At 47.5% G+C, this 12,258-nt stretch overlaps 1 protein-coding gene across 1 annotated transcript in view; it reads left to right on the top strand.

The window, feature by feature from the left end:
• The first annotated feature begins 972 nt into the window (after nucleotides 1-972).
• Nucleotides 973-12,258, top strand: part of cadps2 (Ca++-dependent secretion activator 2) — a 141,470-nt gene continuing 130,184 nt past the window's right edge. The window contains exon 1 of the mRNA XM_079346814.1: nucleotides 973-1,699. Coding sequence (XP_079202940.1) covers nucleotides 1,328-1,699 — 372 coding nt within the window. The 5' untranslated portion in view covers nucleotides 973-1,327. The remainder of the gene's footprint in view (nucleotides 1,700-12,258) is intronic.

The following is a 12,258-nucleotide window of genomic DNA, read 5'->3' on the forward strand; positions in this document are numbered from 1 at the left end:
TCTGCAGTCAAGTACTTTGATTGATCAGTGTAGAGCAGAGAAACACTGCCCTCTGGTGGCCACAGTGTCTTTAACTCGTTTCTTACTGAAGGTTTGGATGCATCATACATCCAGACTATTTATATACCGCCGTTTATTCAGCTTCATCGTCTATGTTTGAGGCCATAACGTGCTGAAGTGTTGTTTCTATTATCTTGTTTCGAGTATTATCTTCACCGCTCTTCCCGCTCAGGGTCACGGTAGGCTGGAGTCGAGCCCAGAGAGGCGTGGTTACACCCCGGACTGTTCACCTGTCAATCACAGGGCCGACATAAAGAAAGAGACACACACCTACAGTACGGACAATTTAGAGTCAGCAGGTAACCTAACGAGCATGTGTTTGGACTGTGGGAGAGGCTGGAGTATACCTGGAGAGAACCCATGCAAAATTGTATTTATTGATGAAGCAGTCAATTAGCAAATCGATTGCAAAAGTTAAAATGTTCTCCATGTTGATGTACGAGTAAAGAAAATGATGTGTACACATGTGGCCTATACAATCTAGCTTACATGAAATACCTTTATATATGTATACGAGTTGTATTTATACTTTCTGTCAAGCTGTCATGGTTGAGTGTGAGTGAAACACGTGGCTGTAAATAATGACTTTTACGATCAAAGATTGTTTATTCAAGAAGAGGTATCACAGAATTAAGTAAAACTGTCCCTTTATTGATCAGATTCCTCAAAGTCTGTCTAAAACAACTCAATCACCAGAGAGACAAAGAACACAAAAAAGGGCAAATATACAACTCATGTAAGGAGATCCTGTCGAATCCAAACACGATATGTAGACTAACCCTTTAGGATCACATTTTTAACCATATTTCGAGACAGTCTGACTGTCAACATTTATTTGATTGTATTTTAATAAAGTGTTAATAAAGTGTCCAACATACATCACTGCAGAGTGAGACCTCTTCGCTTTCTTCTCCCATCTCTGCATTCAGCCACAGGTTGCTCACCTGTATGCGGTGGCGCTCAGTCGCAGAGGGCGCGAGCTCCGTGAAGCAGCAGCAGCAGCAGCAACAACAAAGTGGCGGCGGGCGCGCGCTGCCATTCCGACACTCATTCCTCCGGTGCAACGGAACGGAGCGCACGCGGCGCATTACCTTAACCGTAACAACTCCGCCCACCCCTCAACCAAAAACTAACAGCCCTCACTCCAACACAGCAACGACAGCAGAGGGGAAACACCGTCACGTTTGTGAAGTGCTGCTCTTTGCCGCCACGTCGACTTCAGTAACCAGAAAACGCTTTAACAGGTGTTTTTGTTCCGCCGTGAACCATGCTGGACCCGTCCTCCAGCGAAGACACCGGCGGGGAGTCGGACCCAGAAGTTGTGCAGGAGCCTCCGAGGAAAGCGGCTGGCTCCTCTGCGGGGAAACGGGGCAACAATAACAGCGACAGCAGCGGCAGCAGCCGGCCGGGCGGCCAGAAGCGACAGGCGGCCGCGGCTGGAGCTGCCCCCGGCAAAGGTGCCAAAGACGACAACGACGCGTCCACAGGTGAAGAGGAGGAGAGGAAAGAGCGAGAGCGGATCCAAAAGGAGGAAGAAGAGAGGAAAATGAAAGTGCAGATTTACGTGTTCGTCCTGCGCTGTATAGCCTACCCGTTCAACGCCAAGCAGCCCACTGACATGGCCCGGCGGCAGCAGAAGGTGAGTCCGTGCCGCACGCTCACCTCTCAGGGCATGCCCCTGCAGTCTGCCATGGAAGACCACTCTCCATTGGAAAAAATGCAGATTTACGGCAAGCTGTCGTGTGTTGGAATAATGTCCAAATAATCAATAAAACCTATTCAGGTTTTAGACAAATAAGGAGGTATTGATCAGTTCGGCGGCGTTCATTTGCTCAATTACCGATCACTTCTATCTGATCAAATAGTTAATGTAATCTCTCCTGTTGCTTCCATGTTGTAGTTCTACCTGAACGACCACCACTGCAGCTACACTGTAATTATTAAACCAAGCTGCACACTTCACTTCTATCACGTCAGCTTGTTTTGTTGATTGTGTTTCTGCCTCCTATTTCGTCATCCACATTTCAACTAAAATTGCATGCAATCTGTTGCAGTGCAAGACCTCTGACGGAATTTCACATTTCTTTGCACTTTTAATACAAACCAGCCTCTTGCACAAGCACTGCTTTGAGTACAAACAAGCTGCAACCTTTTAATTTAAAGAAAGTTGCTTCTCTGAGGTTAACATAAGACAATCTAACATTCATGGCTTGCATTTCTGTGCACTCAGTCTGAAGCTGTTTATTCCCCCCCCCCCTCTTTGTTTCGGGCTGTGTTGGATTTCAGGATGTAGTTGCAGCTTCGTCCTTGGCTGAGCAACATTCAAGGGGCCGTTCAGAGCGATTTGGTGAATAGCTCTGCCTGTGTTTGTCCACGTTAGATACAGATGAATGCATTTCATCCGTCTAATAAAAAGAGCAGGGATGCTGGCCTCTGACTGAAGACCCCCCCCGTGTTCTCTGTGCTGCTGGGAGATTTGTTAATAAGCGTCTGGTGGTGCTTAATTTCAATAAGCAGACGATTCAGCTTACATGTGTGCATGAAGGTTTAATTTCCTCCGACAGAAGGAAGACGTGGGAGTTTATTTGTGCTCAAGTATAGGGAACAGAAAGTATGTATACAGAAACTTGAGCTCCATGAGGATACATCCGCCCCCTCCCTCAATTTTGATTCTCTCTCCATGTGATGCATGTGTGTGCATTAAAAGCACGGGGGAGCATGTGGCATGGATTTTTCTGTGTCACTGGGGAAGTGGAGTTCCCTGGTGGGCGTCGGGGCAGTCGGCTGCGAGCCTTACGTGTGGTGGGTTGCCAGTTTAAATCCCCCCCGACTCTCTCCCCGCGGACGGACAAATCAATAATTCAGAATAAGGCTCGGTTGGCAGGAGCGGATGAATCTGCAGCGATGTGGGTCATCATTGAGAAGAACGGATGACAAGGAGCCGACATGAGAACAGCCAGTACTTTCTGAAATGTCCTCACAGCGGGGACAAGTGAGACTTTATTTTCCTTATTAGGGGACTCAGCAGTGACACAACTACAGTCGCTGCTATAAAAACTAAACCACAGCCTTCTGCACAGTGACGGATAACATCAGCTGACAGCAGCAGATCCAGTGACTATCCCTATTGGCTACTTTCACGACAGATGTGCGTCGATGTTACTTGATTTGTTCACCTGTCAAATCGTTTTTAAATTTGAGTTTCGTTGCATAACACCAGCTGGTCCCTGTCACCAGCAGAGGGCGCTCTAACAACAACAAGAGTCAAGTGAGAGTCGCGTCACGTCGCTGATCACTGCGTTTGAAGCATCCACGAAATAAATGTCTGCAGATTGATCTTAGATTTGTTTTCTCCCGAGATCGAGAGCGATTCATCGGCTCCAATAATCCCACATCGATCGGCCTGTAGAGATATTAGAAACGATGGATAACAATGGAAGAGCTGTTGTGCAGACGCAGCTGAGCTTCTGGAGAACACGTGTATGCAAGTTTAGACGAAGGTCCGTTATTTCCTGCTGCTTGTTTTGAAGGTTCAGTTCTGTCAGGTTTGGCCCCCTTAGGGAGGTTTCCCGTGGTTCATTGCGAACCCTCAGGGGCCTCCTCCTGGTCTGGGGCCCAAAGCAGTTTCCTTCCTTGCCTGTCGACGAGCAGCACCTCTGAATAGTGGTGCCGAGTTCGCTGCATTTAATGGATGTTCTCCTGGGTGACATCGTGCTAAAAACAAGCTAACACGTTAGCCAGAAGTCTGAAACAGTCAACAGGAGGACTGGAGTTTCAGCGGGAGCTGGAAATGATTTTCCCCTCCGTCTGTCAAACCCACACTCGCACTAAATGTAATATACCGGAGGGAGGGAAGGGATAATTATGAGGAGGAACTTTGTCGTTTGTCAGCTTCCTGCCGGTTGCCATGGCTCTGGAGGCGGAGTTAATGATGCAAGCAGGTGCTTAGCGTTAGCCCACGCTCACACTCAGCCGTTAGCGGGTTCACTGTGGTCGTCCAATGAGGCTGCAGGAACACCTCGGGGCTTCACCTCCCAGAGAGAAAACAAGCAAGCTGCTCCCACACACGTCACGTAAACAGTCGAACACGTGACAGCAGTCCTGCTGACCATCACACGCCCCCTTTTTCAGTCTGATGGCGTCGGATCGATCCAACCGTCAGACCAACCTGCTGGTGAACACGTGGGAGGAAAGTTGTTTTTTTTAACGTTTCCATGGTTACAATCCTGCGTACTGTTAGTCACACCTGCACTTCATAATTTGAGGAGGACTTTCCCGACATGGCTGTTCACATCTGCACCTCACAGCGGGGTCGATCCCTGTCTGACAGGAGAGAGAGAGAGAGGGGGGCGGGGCTAATTTTAAGCACTGGACAGACGTGCAGCCGTCTGTGGCGTTTGTCAGATTTCAGAGGAGGCTTTTCCCAATCTAGCCGACACTCTGCGTCGGTGTGTTACTTCACCCTTCACGTCGCCGTTTAAAGAATTAGCATTAGCACTGACGTCAGTCCATCAGTGAGCGCACACCTGGAGGCTGAGGAGGAAGTTTGGTTGTGTAACTGAAGCCGAGGAACCAGCCGGGTAACATCCACTCTTTCCTTGTTTACATAGTTTGCGTGTTGGCGTGAGCTCTGCAGCTTCCTGTTAGCTCGTTTTGTTTGACTCACTGAAAATGCACGAGCAGCTAACAGGAGTTATAAAGTTACACATCATACCACAGCATACTTTAGACCCCCACCCCCCCATTAGTCGGGGGGCCCCAGCTGGGCTCCCCGTGTCTCAGCAGTCTGGAGTCGCTCCTGCGCGTCGATCTAAACGCTGTTAGAGGAATCTGACTCTTTTATTTGATGAATATTTAATCAAACAAGCGTGAGCGTTTGATGAATTCTTGCAGGATCAGATTGAACATGTTGTGAATCAGACGAGAGGAAGGGAGCAGCCCACCATTCACCCGGGGCGGTCTACATCAAATCAAAGATGTTTATCTCTCAAAGAGCAGATTCAGGTTCTCTCTCAATACCGATCAATTATTTACATCTCCAGCGCTCCCTCGTGAGCCTCGTATCCGACTGTACACCTCATCTCGTCTCTTCTGGAATTTCTTTTTTCCTCTTCGGTTAGTAAATCTGAACCAAGATCAAAGTTTTGTCTGGAGGAGCACGCGGTCAGAAGGAGATCAGGACATGAGCTGAGCGTGGTCTCAGACATGAAGGAGGCAGCCGCTGAGGAGGGAGAATAAAACCACTCGTGAGACGGGGACGAGGAGAGTCCACTCTGTTGTTCTGTTCAAACAGGAATGGCGTTCCAGCTTCTGACCTTGTGGATCAGTTCATCTCTGCTGCAGCCTCGAGGCCTCTCTGATTTTTAAAATGTAAAGCACAAACTGCGACTCCAGAGGTCAGAGGTCAGAAGGTCAGAAGGCCGTAAGGCGCTACAGCGGGTGGTTAAAACAGCCCAGCGCATCACAAGGTGTCCACTTCCTGCCATCGAGGATGTCCAGAGGAAACGCTGTCTGCGGCGAGCTCACGGCGTCCTTAAAGACTCCTCCCACTCCTCCGGTAGGCGCTTCAGAAGCCTCCGGACCAGAACCAGCAGACTGAGGAACAGCTTTTTCCCCAGAGCTGTCTCCCTACTGAACTCTACCCCCCGAACTCTGAACTCTGTCTCTCTCTCGAACTCCGCCCCCTTCTGACGCCCCCCCCCCCCTCCCCTGCATATCACCTCACATCCATCATCCCCCCACCACTCCTCCTGGTCACACACACATCATTGTATTATAGTATGTTCATATCACCACAGTAAGTTATTGATCTGTATAATATATTCATATTCTGTATATTATCTGTACACTAGTATAAGCTTTTTCTCTGCACCTTAACCTGTATATTTAATCCTCTGAATACACTTATATTTATAGCATTTATTTATATTTATAGCATCCCAATAATCCATCCAGCCATATATACTTAATAATTCACTTTTATTTAACTACATCTGTAAATGTTGTAATCACTGTACATAGAACGAACTCTTGCACTTTCTGCTTATTTGCACTTCTGGTGAGATGCCAAACCTCATTTCGTTACACTATACTTGTATCTGTGTAATGACAATAAAGTTGAATCTCATCTCATCTCATCTCAGAAGGCGCTCCGTGTGTATTCATTTAGACCGAAGCCTGTGAGGAAACTCCCACTTGTTGGAACACTGGAAGCCTCCTGTCGGCCCACACAGGCTTCCTGTTTCTGTCCTGATTCCAGGAGCGTCTGACGAAGCGAGCGGGGAAACCATAGCTGCAGAAACCCCCCCACGCATCATCATCATCCGTCTCTGCACACAAACGCCACGAGCAGCGTCTCCTCCCGCTCCGCTCGCCTCTTCTCGTTTTCTCTTCTCCTGCTGGCCTCACTTTTTGGACACATTTGCTGGAGGCGACTTCCACCCTCCTCTGTCGGGACCCTTGAGATGGAGCTCCTCTCAGTTATGTAACCTCTCCTCCTCCTCCTCCTCACCTTCCTCTCAGAGAAGTGCTGGGCTGTCTCAGCAGGGAGCCTCAGACAGCGCGTCAGCCTGGCCTCAGGGTCAGACGCTGATTCTGTCTGCTCCGAGCTTTTACCCAACAAGTGTGCTGGAGATGTCTGCGGGGATTAAAAGAGGAAGACAAGCAGGCGTTTCCTGTCAGACTGTAGCCACGCTGCGTGAGTCATCATGCGTCTCTCCTTTATGAGGGCTCCATGTCATCAGAAGCACCTTCACTGGCCTCATGTCCAGGGGGGGAGACAAAAAGGTCTGTGTGACGTCGGGGGGGAAAAGCCGAATTCCAGCCAATCAGGGATGAGCTTCCTGCTGAAGGGAAAGAGGTTCGAGGCGAGGATGAAAATGTTTGTGATAAGAGGTGTGAACTTTCATCCTCAGACTGCATACACACATCTTCCTCGTCTTCACCCGTACCATCAAATGAATGAACATCATGACGTTCTGCAGATTTTAGAGCAGAAATGATCCAACACGCAGCTCCAGGTCGACCCAGGGTCTCCAAAGGGACCGATCGCTGTTTCAGCTTTGACCTTTTAACCCTATTCTTTATTTATTAACCGCCCAGGATTGAAAGATGGTTTTACTTCTGTCGTCTGCTGTGAAAAAAAACAAAGAAAAAAACAAGTGAGCTTTTTTTTGGGGGCGGGCCGGGCCTTGTGAACTTGAACAGCTGCTAGTTAAACAGCATAGAGTTTGTACGTGTTGGTAAAAGTCGGGAAAGTTTCTCTTTGCTCTCAGCTTGTTATTTAGTTTTTTTGTTAGCAGACTGCTGTTTGCTCTGCTCTTTAGTAAATATTGACTTCACACAGGCTTTGTTTGCAGACTGCTCACAGGTCAGAGAGAAACTTCCGCGGGATCGACTTTGAGTCTGCAAAGTACAAACGGGGGGGGGGGGGGGGGGGGGTGGGTATAACTGTTCACATTATGGCGGGAAAGCAGAGTGCAGGTCGACTTTGGGCGGTCCAGTTCAACAGCAGACCTCAAAGCTGAACGCATCCAAGTGCGGGTTTCACTCCACCGCTGCCTCCGACACTCAGTCCTCCGGAGCCAGCGGATGTTTCCGGAGGCTGATGGATAAACAGGTATGGACAGGTTGAGCGGCTTGCTTTACGTCCCCCCCCGTGTGGCAGCAGTAATTAAACAATAAGATTTAAAAACACGGCGTCGCATGTCTCCGTCTTTACCGTTACACCGTAACCCGGGGTTTCAGACATCTACAAGCTGCCTCCTCTTTGGATCAAGCGTAGATAAAACCTCGCTCTTCTCTGAACTCGGGGAAGGAGATGGGAGGGAGTAATCCTTGAAATGAAGAAACTGCTTTCAGGAGTTCTTCCTCTTCCTCTCTGGCAGCTGAGCGCAGTTTGGCAGCAGATTTCAGTCTGCTGCTTTTCATCAGGCCCATAACCAGCTCCAAGGTCGGACGTCTGCGACTGATAGGATGCACTTTCAAAAATCTCATTTATATTACAGGCAAAAACAGAGTCCAAGGCTTGGATTGAAGTTTTTATTTCACACAGCGCGGATACACTGAGGAGCTTGAAGGAGCTTTGGACTGATGACAAACACACACGCTTCTTTGCTAACGGGGGAAACAAAAGCAACAACGTGTAACCTTAAAACACTCGTATCAAAGTGCGTCTAATAGAGCGATGACGGGACGAGGGCCGTGAAAAGTGGTGACCGAAAGTTTGAATTCTTCTGTAGCATCAGCCGCCAGGGGGCGCTCAGTCAAAAACGAAAACAAAAGATGATGGCGGGGGGAATCATGGGAGTGATCGCCCTGAGGCACAAACAGCGAGCGTTCACTTGCACCTCTTTATGTAGCCGCCTCGGACACGTAGCAGCCGGCGTTTCCACGGCAACAGTAAACATCCTGTCTGTAATGGCCGTTACTAATATTCAGGTGCTCATAGGTTTTCTGTCTGTCACGTGTCTGGGCTGTTTGACTCCTTTATTTATCTTTGTTTCTGTCTTTGGAGGAAGCTTTTCATCGTCACTTTAATGTTCAGGATCAGCAGCTCATCTCCCCGAGCCGCCCAACCAGCAGAATCTAACACCAAAACAAACCCAACGCTTTGTCTTTCTTTCAGGAATACTTTCCACTGTAGGTGTAATATTCATCGGAAATAAATTAGCATAGTAATCAGTCCTTTCACTGTGATTTGTGGCATAATGTCAACGCCATAGTTCCCCGTTTCTACAGCTCTTTTGTGTTCCGCTGAACTATTAATTGAGTGCAGTGCCGTCGCACTCAAAGACTCAGCAGATCGCTGTCTGTGAAATTGAGAATGACGTCTTTTGTATAAAGCAATCAGTTTGCCTTTCATAGCTGAACCCTTCAGACCACAGTCACCTCTGATTGAATTTTCCCTTCTCCGATATGCAATCAGCCTTTTTTTCATTTTTTATTTTCAAACCGTCTAATCTTCTGTCTGCGTGTCAATCATCACGTTTAGCCTTCACACTCACTCCGAGTCATCGTCAACAACTTCCAGAACAAAGAACATTGTTTCCCAACATGAAACGCTTGGCTTCATTTAAAGGAGCAGTATGTAACTCTGACCCCTAGTGTTTAAAATGGGTACTGCAGTCTGAACTCTTAACATTACGGTAAGTTGTCGACTTGTGTTTCTCGCATAAAAGAAAGCAACAATCGGGATCCTTTGGGACAGCCGGTCATGTTCTGTGTCTTTGTCTAACCAGTCGGCTGCTTCCTGTTTGCTTCTGTAGCTGACGATGTCGGAGTCATTTATCTCCTCTCACTTTGTGAAACTCGTCGTCCAAACTCGTCTCAGAGAGATCAGAGCGGACGATGCACAGATCTCCTGAGGCTGATTTTCTCCTCGGCACGGACGCTGAAGCGAAACAGTCAAAACACCTTTCACGTTTTCTTTCCTTGAAGCGTTCTGAGGCGCTCGCTTTCTGAATCTCTTGTCAATAACTGTGATTGTTGGGACACCAGCAGCATTCCTCACTCACACATGAGAATTTAAGGAGACAAATGAACACTGATTTGACAGACGACCTCATGAAGCAACGTGTATTTATCAGGCATTTCTGACGTTTTATTTCAGCTTTATATGGTCGGGAATAACAGGAATATGGTTTATTCTTTGACATGGGAGCTCTGGGTATTTCCCCGTATTGCTGCATCCCTCCCTCATTTATTTCTCGGGAGCTTTTGAAGACTCATTCCTGATGTAAACATGTCAGTCTGAGTCCGTGGAGCAAAATAAGCCCAGTGTTTTAACTGACTTTGATCCTTCCACCCAGCAAATCTTCCGGATCCCCCGCGGAAACGAGGACGGTTTGATATGCTGTCCATGCAGACCGTCCCGTTGAACTGAGTCCATACTAATGAGGGAACAGGAGAGCAGTCCCTGAATGTGATGAGCGTCAGAGAGGCATCACTGTCTTTTATTTACCTCACAGTCACAAAGAACAGCTTGTTATCCACGCCGCTAAAAACTTCATTCAAATAACCAACTCAACAACAACAACTATCACTGAGTGTTCGACATGTTGCACGTAAATACACCAAGTCTCTCCTGTGTACAGTGAGGGAGAAGCTGGAGTCCTGCTGGCTGTGTTGTTGTCAGAGCTGTGTTTACATGGACGGGACGGCCGGCTCCTCCCCTTGTGTATAAAGCTGTTTGAGTCAAGAAGAAGAAGAACATACTCACTGATTATCTGGATGAGGAGTTTTTACATCATTCTGTGTCAGTTTACATGAAGCTAACCAGCTAATTGAAGAGCGCTAACATTAGCATGCTAACATTAGCATGCTAACACAACATTGGACGATATTTATCCGTCCTTTTGTGCGAGCATGAGTGGGGAGGGTCGCCGGTTTGTTTTGCGTTATTGCTGGTGCTAAAGAGCGACATCTACTGGATGAATAAGTTACTCGTGCTTCTGGCTCAGTTGGGGTCGGGGGTTTGATTCCCAGTTTCTGCAGCCACATGTCCAATGTGTCCTTGGCAAGACACTTTGAGTAGTTCCTTTAAGCATAGCTGAGTATTACAACGATTGGCAGACAGCACATCTGGCCACATCTGCACAAATGTTACATGTTAAAAAGCTTGATTAGAACCTGAGTAACAAAATGAAGTTTACAACGTAGAAGACCTTGAAAGTGCTGCAGGAGCCAACACATATTTAAATGTGGCTGAGCATTGTTAAGTTTGCTGAGAGCATTCAGATGAAGAGGAAGACGACTGAGCTTCTCTCTGGCACGTTACAGAGAAAAATGTCTGGAGGTTTGTGGTGGCTGATTCTCCCCTCGGCGCCTCTGCTCTCAGCTGATAAAGACTCGTGACGGTTCTTTACATGGAGAATATAACGATGTGGCAGCTGCCCACGTTGACCTCGTTCCCTTCAAACGCTCACAAACTTCAGATGCGTGCGTTCTCTTTGTCGTGTTGTTTGTAGAGCAGAGCTGCGTCAACTTTTCTTCTTTGTGGAATAATTGACTTCATCGTTAGAACACCTGCCGGCTCAGGATTCTTCAGAGGGTCAGGAGTGAGACCATCTGAAAGAACCGCTCCTGAAAAGGAAGCCTAACTTTTCCTTCTTCAACTTGAAATTTATCCGTCTTGCAGCCAGGAATACTTCGAGACGCCTCCGCTGTCCTCCAACAGACGCATCTGGAGGAGACCATTTAGCCTAGAAGAAGGTACACATGCTAAGCTACATTGAACCGACAGAGAAGTTAGCGTCGGTTCCCGGAGGAATTACAAGACACGACTTGGCCAGACAGAATCCAACAAAGATTTCCATGAGTTTGAAAGGTTCGGGTTAAGTGTCAAACTAACCTCAGCACGAGTCATCTGAACAGTTTAACGCCGACACGCCGGTCTGACCCGTTCTCTCTCTGAGTGTTCAATCATGTCTTACTCTTCGCTGCATTAACACATCTAAACCTCTTTTTTTATTTCCTTTGGTATTTGTGCTTTTCTTCTGGGAGCTTGTGAGTCTGATTGAAAAAAGAAGCCCGGCACTTTGAAACAGTCTTTTCCAGGCTGCAGGATAAAAAAGAACATTTTGTGCTCGTCTTTAAGTCGAGATGATGTGGAGCTAAAATCCTTCCCGGAGCGATCAGCAAGCAGAAACCTGTGCGATGGTGATGACTCACTTCATGTGAGCTCATATAAGTTGAGGTGTAGTTGGAGCTGAATCAGACAAGCTCAAATCATCAAGTTAAAAAACAGAACAGAACCTTTTGGGAAAACGGAGCGTCACGCTGTGAGCCGGTTTTTCCTCTGTTTGACGTCACCGTGCGACACTGTCACTGTAAATATGTGATTTTTATTGCACATTATTATTCTCACTATTTGCTAAAAATGCAGCTTAAGCTTTACGAACGCTTTGGAAATAAAAAGTTATTTTTGTACCTCATCCTCATCTTAAAGGCAGATTTAATTATCCAGATTCACTTTTCAGAAGTTGGTTGAAACTGTCTTTAGGTCCTGACAGTAACTCGTGTTCTCTGAAAAATCCATCATCAGTATCAATGTCTGCCACGAGGTACCAATCTGATGAACAGAGAGCACAGAGGGGAGGGGGCGTGGCTTTAGAGGGAGCACAGAGGGGGGGAGGGGCGTGGCTTTAAAGGGAGCACAAAGGGGGAGGGCGTGGCTTTAGAGTGAGTACATGGAAGGGG

This window comes from Symphodus melops, assembly GCF_947650265.1.
Source record: "Symphodus melops genome assembly, chromosome: 6".
In the NCBI taxonomy this organism is placed as follows: Eukaryota; Metazoa; Chordata; class Actinopteri; order Labriformes; family Labridae; genus Symphodus; species Symphodus melops.